Source organism: Meleagris gallopavo, chromosome Z (assembly GCF_905368555.1).
Source record: "Meleagris gallopavo chromosome Z, MGAL_WU_HG_1.1, whole genome shotgun sequence".
NCBI classification, from domain to species: domain Eukaryota; kingdom Metazoa; phylum Chordata; class Aves; order Galliformes; family Phasianidae; genus Meleagris; species Meleagris gallopavo.
In genome coordinates this window covers 22,248,674-22,264,378 of record NC_139435.1, presented here as the reverse complement: position 1 = coordinate 22,264,378, position 15,705 = coordinate 22,248,674, and the positions used below count along the sequence as shown (strand labels likewise).

At 42.4% G+C, this 15,705-nt stretch overlaps 2 protein-coding genes across 4 annotated transcripts in view; one reads left to right on the top strand and one right to left on the bottom strand.

Moving 5' to 3' along the window:
• Positions 1–6,573, top strand: part of THBS4 (thrombospondin 4) — a 36,120-nt gene extending 29,547 nt beyond the window's left edge. Inside the window, exons 17-22 of the mRNA XM_085213478.1 lie at positions 209–387; positions 1,359–1,407; positions 1,504–1,700; positions 2,163–2,335; positions 4,291–4,430; positions 6,352–6,573. Of these exons, the coding sequence (XP_085069604.1) occupies positions 209–387; positions 1,359–1,407; positions 1,504–1,700; positions 2,163–2,335; positions 4,291–4,430; positions 6,352–6,413 (800 nt within the window). The 3' untranslated portion in view covers positions 6,414–6,573. The remainder of the gene's footprint in view (positions 1–208; positions 388–1,358; positions 1,408–1,503; positions 1,701–2,162; positions 2,336–4,290; positions 4,431–6,351) is intronic.
• A 2,622-nt stretch (positions 6,574–9,195) lies between these two features.
• SERINC5 (serine incorporator 5) overlaps positions 9,196–15,705 on the bottom strand; it is a 44,123-nt gene continuing 37,613 nt past the window's right edge. For all 3 annotated transcript variants that reach the window (XM_085213025.1, XM_085213023.1, XM_085213024.1), the window contains exon 12: positions 9,196–15,479. In XM_085213025.1, coding sequence (XP_085069151.1) covers positions 15,332–15,479 — 148 coding nt within the window. In that variant the 3' untranslated portion in view covers positions 9,196–15,331. The remainder of the gene's footprint in view (positions 15,480–15,705) is intronic.

Sequence of the window (15,705 nt, the reverse complement as noted above, 5' to 3'; positions counted from 1 at the left end):
GTGCTTGCACACCACATCCTTCCCCAACACATATGCTGACTGAGACCGCACAGTTGCTACGTGCATGCAGGGACCCTTGGGCCAAGGCAGAGCTCCTTATCTGCAGACACTAGCTGTGCCCGCTCCTTGGACATCCAGGTTTAGCAGCTATATCAGTGTGACTACTTGCTGCACCGTAAGTTTACTCTCACTTCTCTCATGTGTTCAGGTGATGGAGTTGGGGATGTGTGCGAGTCTGATTTTGACCAGGATACAGTAATTGATCGGATTGATGTCTGCCCTGAGAACGCAGAGATCACCCTTACGGACTTCAGGGCCTATCAGACTGTGGTGCTGGACCCAGAGGGGGATGCTCAGATTGACCCCAACTGGGTAGTTCTAAACCAGGTAAAAATACATGTTTTTTTCTCACATGTCTTAGAAAGAACATTTGAGAAGTTCTGTACTTGTCAAACCTCTTGCAAATGAATGAGAAGTGGAAGCTGCTATTTTCTTGACTCTTGTGCAGGTGTTAACAGTGGAACAGTTTTCCTTCAGTGCATGGTAACTTGAAGCTTGGTGCTATTTGCTTACTCTAGGGAACCTTTTGCAGAGGAGTTGGACTAGGTGACCTCCAGAGATTCCTTCAAACCCCTACAATTCTTGGACTCTGTAATGAACTAAAATAACTGTAGGCTGATTGACTAGTTCTAGATGTGTTTCACTGCTGCTAGAAGTCAAATACGGGACAAATACTAATGACATAGTAAAATTTCAAGAGTTCTTTCTAGAATTTGAAAGTCTGACTTGCAGTATAGCAGAGCATCTGCTCCTAAATGAAGTGCAGTAAATGTTTCTTATACTAACACATTTTAATCTTCAGGAGGGAAACGTTTTCAGAGTCACAAGAAATGGACATTTCACTCCTATTGTTAAAATCTCTGCCAAGCCAGCTGAAATGTATAAGAAACCTTCCTCTGCCTAGTCCTCCTGGCAGTCAGTTTAATCCTGAACACTGTGATGAAACTCTGTGAGTGAGGCCCTGCAAAAGCCCTCATCTCCCATTTGTTTTTTCCATCTCATCTCCAATTCTGGCCAGATTCAGCGATTTCAGAATAATTGGGGCAGGGAGGGACACTAGTAAGTTCAGTTCTCCAGGAGAAGACACATTATTCCCAACTCTGTGCACACAAGCAGATGAAACATGAGGATTTGATTGTAGCTTTCTTTTTAATTCAGAGCTGCAAGTGTTACAGACATGTTATGAGCGTAGAGAGGAAAGGCATGGAGGGGGCGCTAGCAGGAGGCCAGAAGAGGCTGCCAGGCTTAGCCAACCCAGCTCGTCATGCACACTAACCACCCTGAATTTAATCTTACAGGGCATGGAAATTGTGCAGACTATGAACAGTGATCCTGGCCTTGCTGTTGGTATGTGCACTCTTGAGATTCAAGTTTTACAGCAGAAAATCAAGTAGCATTGAAGGCTTTTTCTGCAGACTTGATTTTAACCCTGCATCTCCTTAGGTTACACTGCTTTTAATGGTGTTGACTTCGAGGGCACTTTTCACGTAAACACAGTGACAGATGACGACTATGCTGGTTTTATTTTTGGCTATCAAGACAGCTCTAGCTTTTATGTGGTAATGTGGAAACAGACTGAACAGACATACTGGCAAGCAACTCCCTTCAGAGCTGTTGCAGAGCCTGGCATTCAGCTGAAGGTAAGCTCATGCCTCCTAGCGGGAGGTGCAGCGGTCATTACAGCCTGGCTGCGGGCTAAGCCTCCATGCCAAGCATTGGCCTTCTGCCTATGGCGAAGTCATCATGTTGTGTGTTGGCAGTGCTGCTCAGCTGCTTTCCTCCCCCCTCACTGGGTACCAAAACTGTTGTCAGACAGCTGTTACTCAGCCTTTTTAATCAGCACAGTTTCTTAAGGGTTTTTACTGACAGTCCTCTATCCATCAGCTGGAGCATTTAATCCCTGCTCTAGTTGTCACATTGCCTGCTTCTCCTTGGTCCTTCGATTATTTTTCTATGTAAGCAGTGGCTGCAGTTATAAAAGACATTGTGGGCTTGTGAGTGGGAAGGAGGGTGCTTCTGCAGACCTCCCCGCTACAAAAGATTTAGTGCTGCTGGAAATTACATTTCTCTGTTGTCAGCACTTGAAAAATGTATTTTTGCAGGCTGTGAAATCAAAGACAGGCCCAGGTGAGCACCTGCGCAACTCTCTCTGGCACACTGGGGACACCAGCGACCAGGTCAGGCTGCTGTGGAAGGACCCTCGAAATGTGGGGTGGAAAGACAAAGTCTCCTACCGCTGGTTCTTGCAGCACAGACCCCAGATTGGGTATATTAGGTAAGAGTAAATAATAGATAAGGTGAGTACAGATATATGTCTGCCTAAACTGTTGTCTCTCAACACTTTTTAAATAATCTAAAAATCTATGGTGTCTCTGTGCTTTGCAGTTAGGAAGCTGTAAGGGGTTAGAATTGTGAACTTCCACCTGCAATTCTTTTCCTAGGGCAGACAATTGCAAGCTAACTGTTTTGTAATTGATGTTTTCTACTATCTTTCTTTTAACTGCCCAGCACTACCAAACCACTTCATGGCTATGATACCTTGTTTCCTCAAAAGACATTTAAAAATGTCTTAATGTTGATCTTTTAGTCTGAATTGTAATTTTAGTAGTTTTAGTGCTGTTATCACAGAATATGTAATCGAAGTTGTCCATTTCATGGCTGTGGTCCTAAGATTAGGAATCATCATGATGATTTGAGATTACAGAGAATGTGTTCAGAAAGTTTATTTGTTAAGTACAACTACATTCAAACTAGTCTTGTTTTTTTTTAATTTAGAAAGAACGGTTATTTAGAAACATAATCATTCAGAAGGGTTTGATTCTGAAAAAATAAAACAGCAAAAAAACTGCTATAGCATTCTCAGCACAGATTTTGCAAACTTGTGATAGACTAAACACAGGAAAGTGGATTATTCTTCAAAAAATCATCACTCTGCAATTGAGATGCACTAAGTTGGTGCTATAACAATTCCTTTTTCTGGTGCACATCATCAGTGGAGTGAGTGTGTCTGAGTTTTAGCTGCGATGGATTAAAAATGTTGGTATTGTCAATGACTCTGTCCTAGCCACTGGGTGGCAGATTTTTGGGTTTTTCCTTTAGATCAAGATGTTCATGAAGCTGCTTCCCAAGCAGTTGTTTGCCTGTGGTTGCAGTCTCTCTAGCCAGTCTAATTGACTTGCAGCTGAAGAACGGGGCACTGTCAGTATCACAGAATCCTTCAAACCAAAGGCAGGCAGGCCTGAAATGAACCTCTGTCAACACTGCCCACATCTTGCTGTGGTCCATTTAGGCCTAATGCCACAGACCATAATGTGTCTTACAGAGATTTTCCAAGGCTATGAGAATGTCTAGGAAAAAGGCACTCGCGTGAGCAACAAGCTATATTCGTTGTACAGATACTTCTGAACTGCCTCAGCAAATCAGGAAATAGGCATAACAGGAATTATTTTCTTGTTTTATGAAAAAACTTAAGAACTTTCTTTCCTTTCACCACCCACTGTTTTCTTGCATGTCACACTGGCTCCTCACACAGCCAGTGGTTTCCTTGCCCAAAGCAGTTTCCTCCAGGTTCATCATCCACTGAGCTGTTTGCTGGTATCCAGAGGCTGAGGACGTGGTATAGCCAGTGCTGTGATAGCACAGCTGGCTGCAGTGTGGTCGTGCTCAGACCCCCAGGACAGGACATGTACTTGGAAATTTGGCAGGGCACAGTTATTCCCAGAGTTATTTGGGAATTTGCTGACAGTTTTTGTAACAACAAAGTGCCAGATCATCAAAAATGTTCCTGGAATGAATCATCTAAACGTTTTTGAAGAAATCTGACAGTCAGGAAAGCAGCTTTAAGATTCCACACAGCATGTTTGAAACTTTGCCTATTTAAAAAAAAATAGTTTAGCTTCATACTGTGAGAGACAAAATCCATCTGGCATTCCTCAGCTGACCTAACCTGATTTCTCTGTTTCTCCCATAGTTACCAGTTGTGGACTGGTAAAGGACCGAGGGCAGGATCAAGCAGCAGCCACCAAAACACAGAAAACCTCCTTTCTGCTGAGTTCTTTCCTGAGTGCAGCATTGCTCCAGTTACCACAAAGGAGCTATGTCTTAACTTCTTTTTCTCCCCTAGTCTGGCTGCAGGCAGAAGGCTGGAATCAAAGCAGATAAATGAAACTACTTTTATAAATGCTGCAGATTTAGAAAAGACCTAACACAGCTTCTGTTTGTTTTATTAAGGGCAAGATTTTATGAAGGCTCTGATCTGGTGGCGGACTCTGGTGTAACTATAGACACCACAATGCGTGGAGGACGGCTTGGAGTTTTCTGCTTTTCTCAGGAAAACATTATCTGGTCCAACCTGAAATATCGCTGTAATGGTAATGTTTCTTTTTTTTCTTTTTTTTTTTTTTTTTTTTGCTAATGTCTAGCAAGTGACCAGAAAGAACATAAATCCAGCTTTTGAATTAAGGCATTTTGCATCTTTTCCTTTGATTTTCACTTGCAAGTTTTTTACAGCTATTAAATACCTCCCCTGACACCAGAAAGACCCTGCAGCTCAGCCAGATGAGAACTAACGCTCCACAACTGCTCCTCCCAGAGCAGCTGCTGTGCTGCAGAGATTGTGCTAACTAAGTAGTATAGCTGTCATCAGTGAATTAGAAATGTTATTTAAAACCAGCCAACCGTCAGAGTTGTGCATGCACGACATATTGAGGTCATCATGTGTGCACGATGCCTCAAGCTTTGAAAACAAGGTGAAACCAATCTGGAGATCTGCTGGGATCGTTTGTGTACTGCTGGTTGCTCCTGTTGTGCTGCTGATTGCTCCTGTCTGTGAGAGGACAGGATCCTAAGATGCCTGTAAGGGTGGAGTCCTCAGACTGTGGGTGCATGCTGGCTCTCCACATAGGGTAAAATCCTCAGCTCTGACCTGATCTCCTACCATATTGTATAAATCCTGTCTTGTTCACTTACGCAGAAGCTGGTCATGTTGAGCTATTTCTGCCCCACCAGCAGTTGATCTAGCTTCAGGTGGAGATACCAGGGGCTGACCCTTGTCTCAGTGTCACCCCCCTGCCTGACCAAGGCAGCTATAGTAAAATAAGTTACCAGCCAGCCTGGCATAGTTTCTTCACTTTCCATGGATCTAGGAAGCCAAACCTGAGTCTGTGATGGACACAGGTGCTGCACAGAAAAGCCCCCAGCTCTGCACCTTGGTTCCTGAGCACTTGAGCACGGGCTGGTATCTGTGAGTGGCAGTTAAGCAGATGCTAACAATCAAAGATTACTTGATAATTGTCTGATACAGTATGTGGTTTCCCAGAAAGCATACTTCAAAGCTCTTACTGAAAATACACTTGCAGATACTTTTCCTGGCAGTGAGCAGGCATCGGCTTTGCTGCAGATACTGCAGTGGTTCAGTGAAGTCCACACAAGGAATTCTGGGGAGTTTCCAGCATCTCTTTCATACTTTAGTTGAGGTCTCACATTTGTGAAGAAATCTTGACAATAATTCTCAGTGCTCAGAAGATAAGTTATCAAACCGATAGATGAAAAAAGCAGAATACTTGCCACTTTTTGTCCCTAAATATAATTTGTTGATGAAGTTATTTCCTTTTCTGAGTTCAGAGATACCTGCCCTGCATCAGAGTGGAAAGAATCAGACCACAGTTGAAATCAGGTAGTTCAGCTCCACTGCTGAACTCTGCTCAGTTGCTGCTTCAGCTCTCCTATTTGCTCTGGGGCTGCCTGGGTGACACATTCTGGCACCTGGCAAAAAGACCCTGCAAACTCAACATCAGCCACTATAGCTACTCTTACAACACTGACCCGTCTCCAGCTTCCTTTGCCAGCTTTGAATTTGTTTTTGCTGCTGGTTCTCAAATTAATGTTTCCTCCTATGGCTTTTCGTGCAACCACGGGGAATTTGAGCTGGAAAATAGAGGAATTGATACTGTGCACTTATCTGGGTTAAAAAGCAAGACACCAATTTTTTTTTCCACCTTTCTGGTCAGCTTTTTACTGTCACAAATGTAACAGTAGAAGCCACTAAAATTTTTGGTGGGAAAAAAAAAAATCAGAAGGGTTGTAGCAGTCCAGTCCAGCTGACACTGCAGCAATATCCTGTGAGCCCCTCTGCTTTTCAGTGGCATACACTAAAACTCAGAGAGCAGTCAGAGTTCATTCTTAACATGTAAACAAAATACCAGGCTTTACCTAAAAAGATGCAACCAAGTAGTGTGAGTTCTTCCTTTTGTCATAAGGAGACTGATCTTTCCTGTATTTTCCTGCTTTCAGACACCATCCCAGAGGACTTTCAAGAATTTCAAGCTCAGCAGTTTGGCGTTGGGGATATTTAAGGTGTAAAAGCAAACTAGTATTGCTTTATTGTTTGCAATAACAATGTATTTTAAATCCTTATATGATTGTTGTAAGAGTTCACACTTCAGCTTGTTCTTATTGATGTGATTATGTCAGACTTTTTTGTATAAAAGTGAAAATAAAAAGGAGACAAAAACATTCTGAGGCTTCGCTTGTTTTCAGATTTGCCGAAAGATCTAGGGAGTGGCATGTAATGTAATGATGCTTAAGCCATTCTCAGGAACTGTTTGATTCTATTGCCATTTTGGATTCAGTATTAAACAGAATCAGGGAGAAAGGGCAATTTTGTCTTTCTAACTTCATCTCTGTTATGTGTCAGAAATAAGAGTCTGTGTCCAGCCTGAAATCGGTGCTGCCAAGATCACGTGCTTCTCAGTATCTTCTCCAGTCCTGCTTACACACAGGTCAGAAGCTGTTCTATCACCTTTGGAGAAGATTAAATTTTCTGCAGCCCGACTTTTGGCAGAACTCCTCCGAGAACTCTGTCAGACTTTCCTATGCTCCTGCTTCCAGAAAATTATGAGTACACTTATAACCTACAAAAAACAAAAAAGCTGCCTGCAGGGAGTTGTAGTCAGATCTCATCACAGTGCATGACTTGCATGTGATTTAAAGAAAAAGGTGAAGAAGCAGTAGAAAGTAATCCTGTCTCACATACCTCAATCCAGGTTTAGATTTGCTGACCCTGCTCAGAGCTAAGCTCTGTCAACCAGTACTACAGTGATAGTGATTATTTAAGTTAAAAAAACACCTCAACAACCATTGAATTAAGTGTTAACAACCATTAGGAAGGGGATGGGAAACAGAAACCAAAAAATAGTGTCCCAGTGCACTCTGTAACTTAGTAAGTTTGGATACCACATGTGTTTCTGCTGCATCCTTTTCCAATATGAGGGCAGTACAAGCTCCATGGACAGCTGCAGAGAGGAAGACATCGCAGGCTACAGAGCTGTTACTTTTCATAAGGATGTAAACAAACAGTGCCCATGTCACAGCCAAGCTCTCCCTGCTGGTCCACAGGCTCAGGCAGGTGAGACTGATGCAGGGTCTGGCTCTGAGGCTTCTGGAGGTACCTGAACAAAGCCACAGCTGGCAGCTCCCAGCCACCTGGGGCAGAAGACTGCATCTTGCCACAGTGCTGGCAGACCTGGCATTGTGATGCCAGAGCTCACACTTCTGTGCTGACACCGCATAACCCACAAATTCAGAATCTGTGAAGTTACCTATTGTGGACAAAGATGTGCTGCAAGGTCGTACTCAGGGCAAACCCTGCCACCCATCCATCAGACCTGATGTGTGAGCATTTCACCACCACTGTTTTCCAGCCTGTTGTGCAGCGCGGAGCCATTGGCCAACAGAGACACTGCGATCCCACATCTCTGAAGTCAAGTGTGTCCATCTCCCTCACCACCCCTGTGCAAGTTGGGCAGCGGCTGCAAATGCTCAGCCATGCTGGGGCTGCTGCCTCCCACTCCACCAATTCCTAATCAAGGGCTACGGACACCATGAACAGGCTTCAAATACTGCTGCTCCCTAAGGCCATCTCCTGAGGGGAATCACCTGAAGACAGCAGCATCCTGCCTGGCTCCGACGCTCGCAGCTGGGTGGAGGTGGCTGGCGCTCAGCTCAGCCCAGCAGGGCCACAGCCTATCCCACGCTTTGCTCCTGCCCACAGTCTATGGCCAGGCACCAAAGCTGCGCAGGGATCAGCAGCCATCATATTATGGAGGCCTCCTCCTTGCCTCAGCCCCCACAGCTCTACTTACCCTGTGTGACCAGATCCATGCAATAGCGCGTACGGAGAAGCCATGTCCTATTCTCTAAGTAAGTGTGACTGTGCAACCCTACACCTGAATTTATATTTTTTATTTTTTGCCATAATGCTGCTCAGGCTATAATCACTAATTCAAGCAGGTAGCTCTAGGTGTAGTCATGATGGCTGCATTCTTGGATTTTGGGGATTCAGGTAACAGGGCCATAGCCAAGGGCTATCTTGCACCATAACCCAAGATCTTGCTCAACTGCTATCAATGGAGCATGCTCCATCAAGACAGGGCTGGCACACAAATGCAGCTGAATCAGACATCTTACCCCACAAATAACAAGCAGCCTGTAGCCTCTGGAGCTCACCTACTTGGCAGTGGGCTGCAGGCAGGATCTCCACTTGAGTAGAGACACCTCAAGAGGTTACATCTGTGCAGAGACAGATCTTTTACACTTGATGTCAAGACATCTTGCCGATACAGATCCTCAGAAAATGGCTGATATTAGTTTGTTAAGCTGCGGGAGCTTTGTTAAGGTTGTATCTTTAACTGCACACATACCATCCCTTAGCCATAAACCACTGACCAAGCCTGGGACTAGGAATGGATCCGGCTGCACCTCAGCTCCTTACCTCTGTGGTTCAAATTTGGAAAGCAAAAACATCCTCTCTGAGCCTTGTGACTCATCTGAATGAGGGTAGTTAATGCTATCCTCTATGCAGTAAATAATCAAGTGCACCTTGTCTTGAATCTTGTTAAGTGGCTGTCTTACAATTAAACTGCGTTAAACCACTATTTTACATCAATATGTTGCTGTTTCTCTCTTCGGAGCGAAGTGCATAATGCCATCTGTGACAACGACATCTTTCTGTTACCACCCAAACGTAGTAGGGAAAAAAAATCAATTCTGTTGTCTCAGCAGCTGCTTATTTCATATCTTAATATATGTGAATTTTCTCTTAAGTTGACTTTTCAACTTTCATATAGCACAAACAACTTCATTTGTAAGAAAAACTTTATTGGTCCATTAAACATTAAACCTATAACAATACATTCACCCAGTATACAAAAGGAAGTGTCCGTAAAAACCATTAGCATGCTTTAAAAAGACAAAGCTATTTTACAGTGAAGTTCTTAAAATTCTGAAGCCTTTACCAATCCCTAGAAACCAAAGCGTTACAGTTACTACAGATCACAACACTCACAAAAATGTTAAATAAAACTAGCAAATCTCCACTTCACTGGGCTATAGACTAATAAAACTAAATCACACAAACACATGAAAAGTTCCCTTGAGATATTAAGAAAAGGACTAATTGAAACCGCCTCACCATTAAGAAAAAGTGTTTATATTTTGCCTAGTTTGCATCCAGTTCTCAAACGTGGCATACGTGTGACTAATCACCATTCATTTCTGGTAAATAAAAAGCACACAATGAACCATATGTTCCTTGTAAGTATTTTCTCAGCTTGTATATGACAAGTTAAAAATTGTTCTCTGAACATCAATTTTCCCTGCTTTAAGACTGCATGGATGTCCAACGACACCTAACCACCTCGACAAATCTCAGAAAGAGGAAAAATAAAGCTAAGGCATGCGTAACAGAACATTATTATCTTATAGCTTTCCAAAATTTTCCTTGGCCTAGGGCTGAGACTTTTTTGGCAAAAACACAGCCCAAGCTCTTCACCCACAGCTCTGCCTGGCACAGCTGAAGCTGCTGGAGCCACGCAGGGCTCAGCTGCAGCCCCTCTGAACTATGCGGCTGTGCTGCAGCGGTGGGAGCTATCGGAGGATGGCGAACAGGGGAAGTCAATGTGGTTTGCATTTGAAAAAAGATCTGACATTTTTAACAAAAAGTATCACTGAACAGATGTGGAATGATTCTACACCAGGACTGGGAAAAACAGAACAGAAGAAATGGATTTGTGGCCTACTTGAAACTTACAGAGTTTCTTCTGGCACTAGAATGCCGCCATCGTGACCCGGCAGCTTCCCAGCCCATAGCCCACAGCAGCTGCACTAGGCACGGTGCTGTGTGCCTGCATCCCCTCTCAGCACCACACCTTCTGCCTCCAGAATGCTGGAAATGCAGCTACAGCCATTTCCAAGCTATGTCCTGCTAGGAGTACAAAGAACCTAAGCTTTCCAAGCGCTCAACCCCTAGCAATCCCTTGTACAGTCATATGAAACACGGAGTTTAAATTAGTGTTTACAAAACTGAAAACACAAAGTAAAGTTTCACTGCGCTGATGATGTGTTTTCCTCCCACAAAAACTTGCAGGACAACTCAAGAAAACAAAGATGCATTTTCCATACCAGAAAGCTGATCCATACTACAATCCAAATCTACAACTTTACTTCAGCACTGCAGCGCTGCTCTTACAGAAAGGCAGGAATCACCAAGACCTGACTATTTCTAGGACAACTGACATCACCATGGCATGCAGCAGGATTGGAGTTATGCAGATTTGCAGCGCTTTCAAAAAATGAACTCAAGGAAAAAAAGGCAAATAAAATGAGAGGATACAGCCTGCACGGAGAACATATTGCTTCTACAGCCCACAGAAAGACAACAAAATTTTAGCTGCAAATAATCTTGCTCATTTAGCCACGTATGTACAATCTCGCAATTTTTTTGCGTCACCAATGCATTTAAGAGAAAGGTGTAATAGTCCATAGCATAAACTCTTCATAGTGTGCTTTAAAGCCCATCAGTGGATTATTTTGTTGCCAGTTTGTTCAGAGATCCCCATGACACTGCATGCTGCTTGCCGAAGTTAAAGCAGCAGTATGTTGAGTTCCTAGATTTCCCTTATGCATTGGTCAAAATTAGAGATCTGTTAGGAACCAAATGTTTTTTTTCCCCTCTCTCTTCAAGTGCAATGGTTCCTCAATTCATAGCCATGCTCTGGCGCAGAAATGGCTGCATTAGTAGCTGGTGAAGCTGTTACAGGCACATAGCTTATACTATCAAAGCGTTTCAAGACTTGAAAAAGGTGCTAAAACACAAAATAAATAAATAAATAGACATGCAACGTTTATGATTCTGTGAGGGATAAGCCCTCTCTCTGGACTACACGTGCATTATCAACACCAAATTACCCGTTTCAGACAAAAGTGGCCCAAACCCAGCTAGGATTTATCAGAGTAGCAGGGCAAGTACAGGCTTTTTGACCCTCGCAGAAATGCTTGAAGTATGAAGCTAGAAGCATCAGAAATGCACAACTGATTTGTGAGCACAGTGAAGTTCCTTACTCAGCATCCAGCTGCAAGGGCAGCCTGCGCGCTTTGAGGAACGAGGTGGTAAACAGCAAACACATCCATCTGCTTTCCGTATGTTCTTCATAAGGTTCTTGTGGTCTCATTTGTTAGTCCAGTATCTGGATTCACAGACTTGCTCTCTGAGTTTATCCCACTGGTTTTATCCCCAAATAAAAAGCAGTCAACATTATTTCAGCTCTTGGTTGCTTTCACAAGAAAAATGGCTCCAGTCAGAGGCAGCAGTGCAGCAATGAGGTTCCAAGTAAACCTTCTTCTGATGGTAATTTTAACAAGTAGAAAAACACCAATACGCTATTTCATTTTACTAGCAGAACTAACTTCAGCCAATGTGGACTGTCCTCTAAGAGTCCCCTGAACAATGACACTAGCTCAAACTCAGGTTTAACTAGAGGAAACATAGCACAGCCTCCAGTCTTCCTGTCTAAAAACAGCAGCTTCCTCACTTTACACCACTCGAAAATAACAGGAACCAGAAATGCTGCAATGCTGCCTTGTGCCTGGGAACAAATTCAGAGAACAGCCGCGGCACAAGGCGAGCATCAGTGCAGGACAGACACTCAGCATCCGGCCAAGCACAGGTTATTTGGTCTCCCACATGCACCACAGGCACCAATGATCTCGTATGCAGCGGTGAAGGCAGCAGCACCACTTTGCAGGCTCAGTTCAGGTTTTCCAGTTCCAGTGCCACTGCTCTCACAGCAGTAAGTCTGAAGGCACTTGTTAAAAAGATTCTAAAAGCCCATCTCTGTGAACTGTTAGCAAGCAGTGATTTGAGCTTTTGAATCTTAGACCCTAGCCCAAGATTTTTACTAAGTAGTTGTGTGCGGAAAGTTCACAGTACAGATCTCACAACAAATGCTAAGGCTGAAATCTTTGCCTGGCCAGCAAGAGGTTGTGCCTCACTGAGGCTTTGTGTATCGAGGTGCCAGCAATTATTAATTCTTTAGGAAGTCCTGGAGAGCCACAGTCAGATCTGGGGTCTCAGAATTATTTGCAGGGTCTTTTCCCCACAAGGCTTGCTCAGATGCAGACAGAACAGCATAGTCTGGCAATGCCCTGTTCCACCCTCTGTATACCCACAAACATGTAAAGTCAATAGCTGGTGAAAGGAGAGGGTGAAGGAACAACTCAGCAAGGCTGATCTGTGTAAGAAGAATGAACTCAGGCCTCATTGTGGAGTTTCCTCTTACAACCCTGTTTCCTCTGTGCAAAATCTATTTCCCTAAATACAAGTTAAAAAAGTGCGCACGAAGAGGTGCATCAAGTCCTTATGTAGGCAAATACTACCCACATAAAATAAGCATTTTTATAAGCAAATAAAAACATCTGTTGGCCAAGATACGTATTAAAATCATCCAAATTTGTGACCAAGTTCCCTTTTATCAGATTCAGAGAACAGCTGCCATTCATTGACTTACAACCCGACATAATGCATGCCTGCTTCTGTAGAGCTTCTTGCCCAGATTGTTCTGCTAGAATAACATTGCTAATTTTAATAAAATAGGCTTGTTTTCTCATACTGACACAACATAACTGACACTAGAAGGCAACTCCTACACCATTAGAGAACGTAGAGAACATTCACCAAAGGAGGACTGTAAGGCTGGACTATCTCAGTTGCAGCTCACAGTTTAAGTTCTGGATCAAGACTGTCAGAACAGCTGCTTCTAGTAAGGCAATACAATATTCATCACTGCACAGTCCATAAGCTCTTATCTTAGAGATGACAATTAAATACTTCCTGATTGCAAACAGTAACAAATGCCTTTCTGCTGCAGAAGGATCTGATCTGCTTTGCTGGATTCCAAATGCAGCCAAATGTATGGGTCCCCTGCTAACAGAATTCTTAACAAGAACAGCATCTCCCAGCAGAAGCAAGAATGACAAAAACTGGCCACCAGTTTTTAGAGCTCTGGAGCTGTAAGAGATTCCTCCTTCCCATAGTCTTCACTCAAGAGGCATTTTGAGGCTCCTAGTCACTGTGGTAGGTAATGTCCAGGACATCCATGCCTGCAGATTTTCCTTGAGGTAAGAGTGTGAGAATTTGGGAAGATAACACCACTAGCAAATTGCAAGCAGGACAGGAGCTCTAGGATACCACGGCAAAAAGACAGTTGAAAACAGCAAACAAAACAAGAGTAGAACTGAGATGTATTACATTAGGATCACTCCCAGATGTGCCTTAGCTATCAGTTATTGCAACAGAACAAATAAGACATATAAATATTTTGGCCACCTCATTGGCCTCTGTGTTGTGCTTTTGTTTTGTAGAAAGCACTGAGTGAGCACTTAAGGCTCGATCATGTTTTCAAATAAAGAAAACAAAGCAAAGCAAAGCACCCTATGCCTGCTAAATTGGTTCTTTTGGTTTATAACTTGCACACTTTGCATTGTGTGTATATATGTATATGTATACTCATACACACAGAAAAAGAGGAAAAAAAATCCTTGGGGGTAAGTTGTAAGTTTTTCCCCGTGATAAGTAGGTAATTTAAGTAGGTTCAGCCTTATTCAGAACTTGAAGCATTTGTGCTGTTGTCCAACCACCAAGTTGTTTGCTAGAAGAAAAAAAAGATACATATACATATATATATATACACACACACTAGGGCTTTATGTTGGCAAGTCAGTCATTTGTACTATGGCAGCTGTTGTCACACTTGTGTTTTCTGCTTTCATTTTCCTGGCTCCTTATCCCACTACTGGAAATAGAAGCACTCCAAAAGAAGTTCCATTCCCATTAACGGATCTGTTGGCAATCTCCCATTGCAACAACAAAACTAATGCCAACAGAGAAGTATAAAGGTATAGCAGTTAGGAAAAATGCTTCCAAACAACACAGGCAGAAAAGGGGGATGACTACAGTCCTTTTTCTATCATTCTATTTTCAAATTAGTAACGGAAACAGAACTGAAGACCCTGGGAGATCCTTAGACACAAACTGAGACAACAAGGTAGAAAAGTAAGAGCAACGGCCAGTGCTCTTGTAATTAATATTTCCTCAGCAGAAGACATTTTGAATAAAGACTGTACTGTATCTTAAATCCTTGTACAGTACACAAAACTTGCAGTTACTAATCTTAATCTGGCAAAGCAAAATCAATCAAATTCAGAGCTGAAGAATGTCTGTGAATAGAACTCCCTGCTGTTAATAACTGGATAAGTTCTGAACTCCATAATATTCAGGTGCCTGTTAAAGTTACAAATAGGATAAATACTCTATTTTCAATGGCAGAATGCTTTCTCAATCTAGGTAATACAGTAATTTCTAATATATTTAAACAATGTTTAGATATTTTGGCAGTCAAACTTATATATTCTCCATTTCTATAGAAGTACTCAGGTATGTTTCTGGAAAAAGGAATTTGTGTACTACTTACAAGAATTATAGACAAGATGTACAAAACAGCAGTTCACATCATCATTGCAAAAGACATGGTCAATAAAACATTATAAAAAGGAATGTGTTCTGCTAGAAGATATCTTGTTTGATATCTGCACCATTTCTTTTTTATTTTCTTGCCAATAAGGTCAGAGAAAGATTGTCAGTTATTCTAAAAGCACTTCACTTATTTCTATTCGTGAAACAACCATGTTCTTTGCACTACGCGCATCAGTCTTAAAAAGTTTTGGAAAAGAATCATCCCCTTGGGCAACACTTCCATACAATTTAAAAAAGGTTAAAAAAAAAAAAGTTTTCAATTACTTTAATCTAGCTAAAAAGTTACTATCTGGTATACTATGATAATGAGGCAATAGGTGTTTCCTCATTACAAAGTGACCACTGAACTTTATTTGTAACAGAGAAAAAAAAAAGATAAAACACTCAGAAAACTCTTCTGAGTGTTCACACTAAGAACTGTCTGGTTGGGCAACAGAGTGGAGCAACAAGAGTCCATAGATAGAGAAAGACACAAAACCAACAGGAGACCATCTTAATCCAGAAGATGGACCAGGTTCCAGTGAAGAATTTCTCAATCTGGGCACTTTCATAGCTGTTAAAGAGAAAGGGAAAAAAAAAAAAAAAAAAAAAAGCAATAAACTCACTGTTAGTGAAAATTGTAGTAGCCTCTGTTTCTCCAGGCAGGTCACACACTTCAACTAGGTTAACAAAGCCACAGAAGAAAGCAGTTATTTGCAGAGAAGGAACTCGCTCAAAAATACCCCAGGAAAGACTTCAACCCTCTCTTGCAGCTTCCTACTTTATGAGAGGAGATGCAC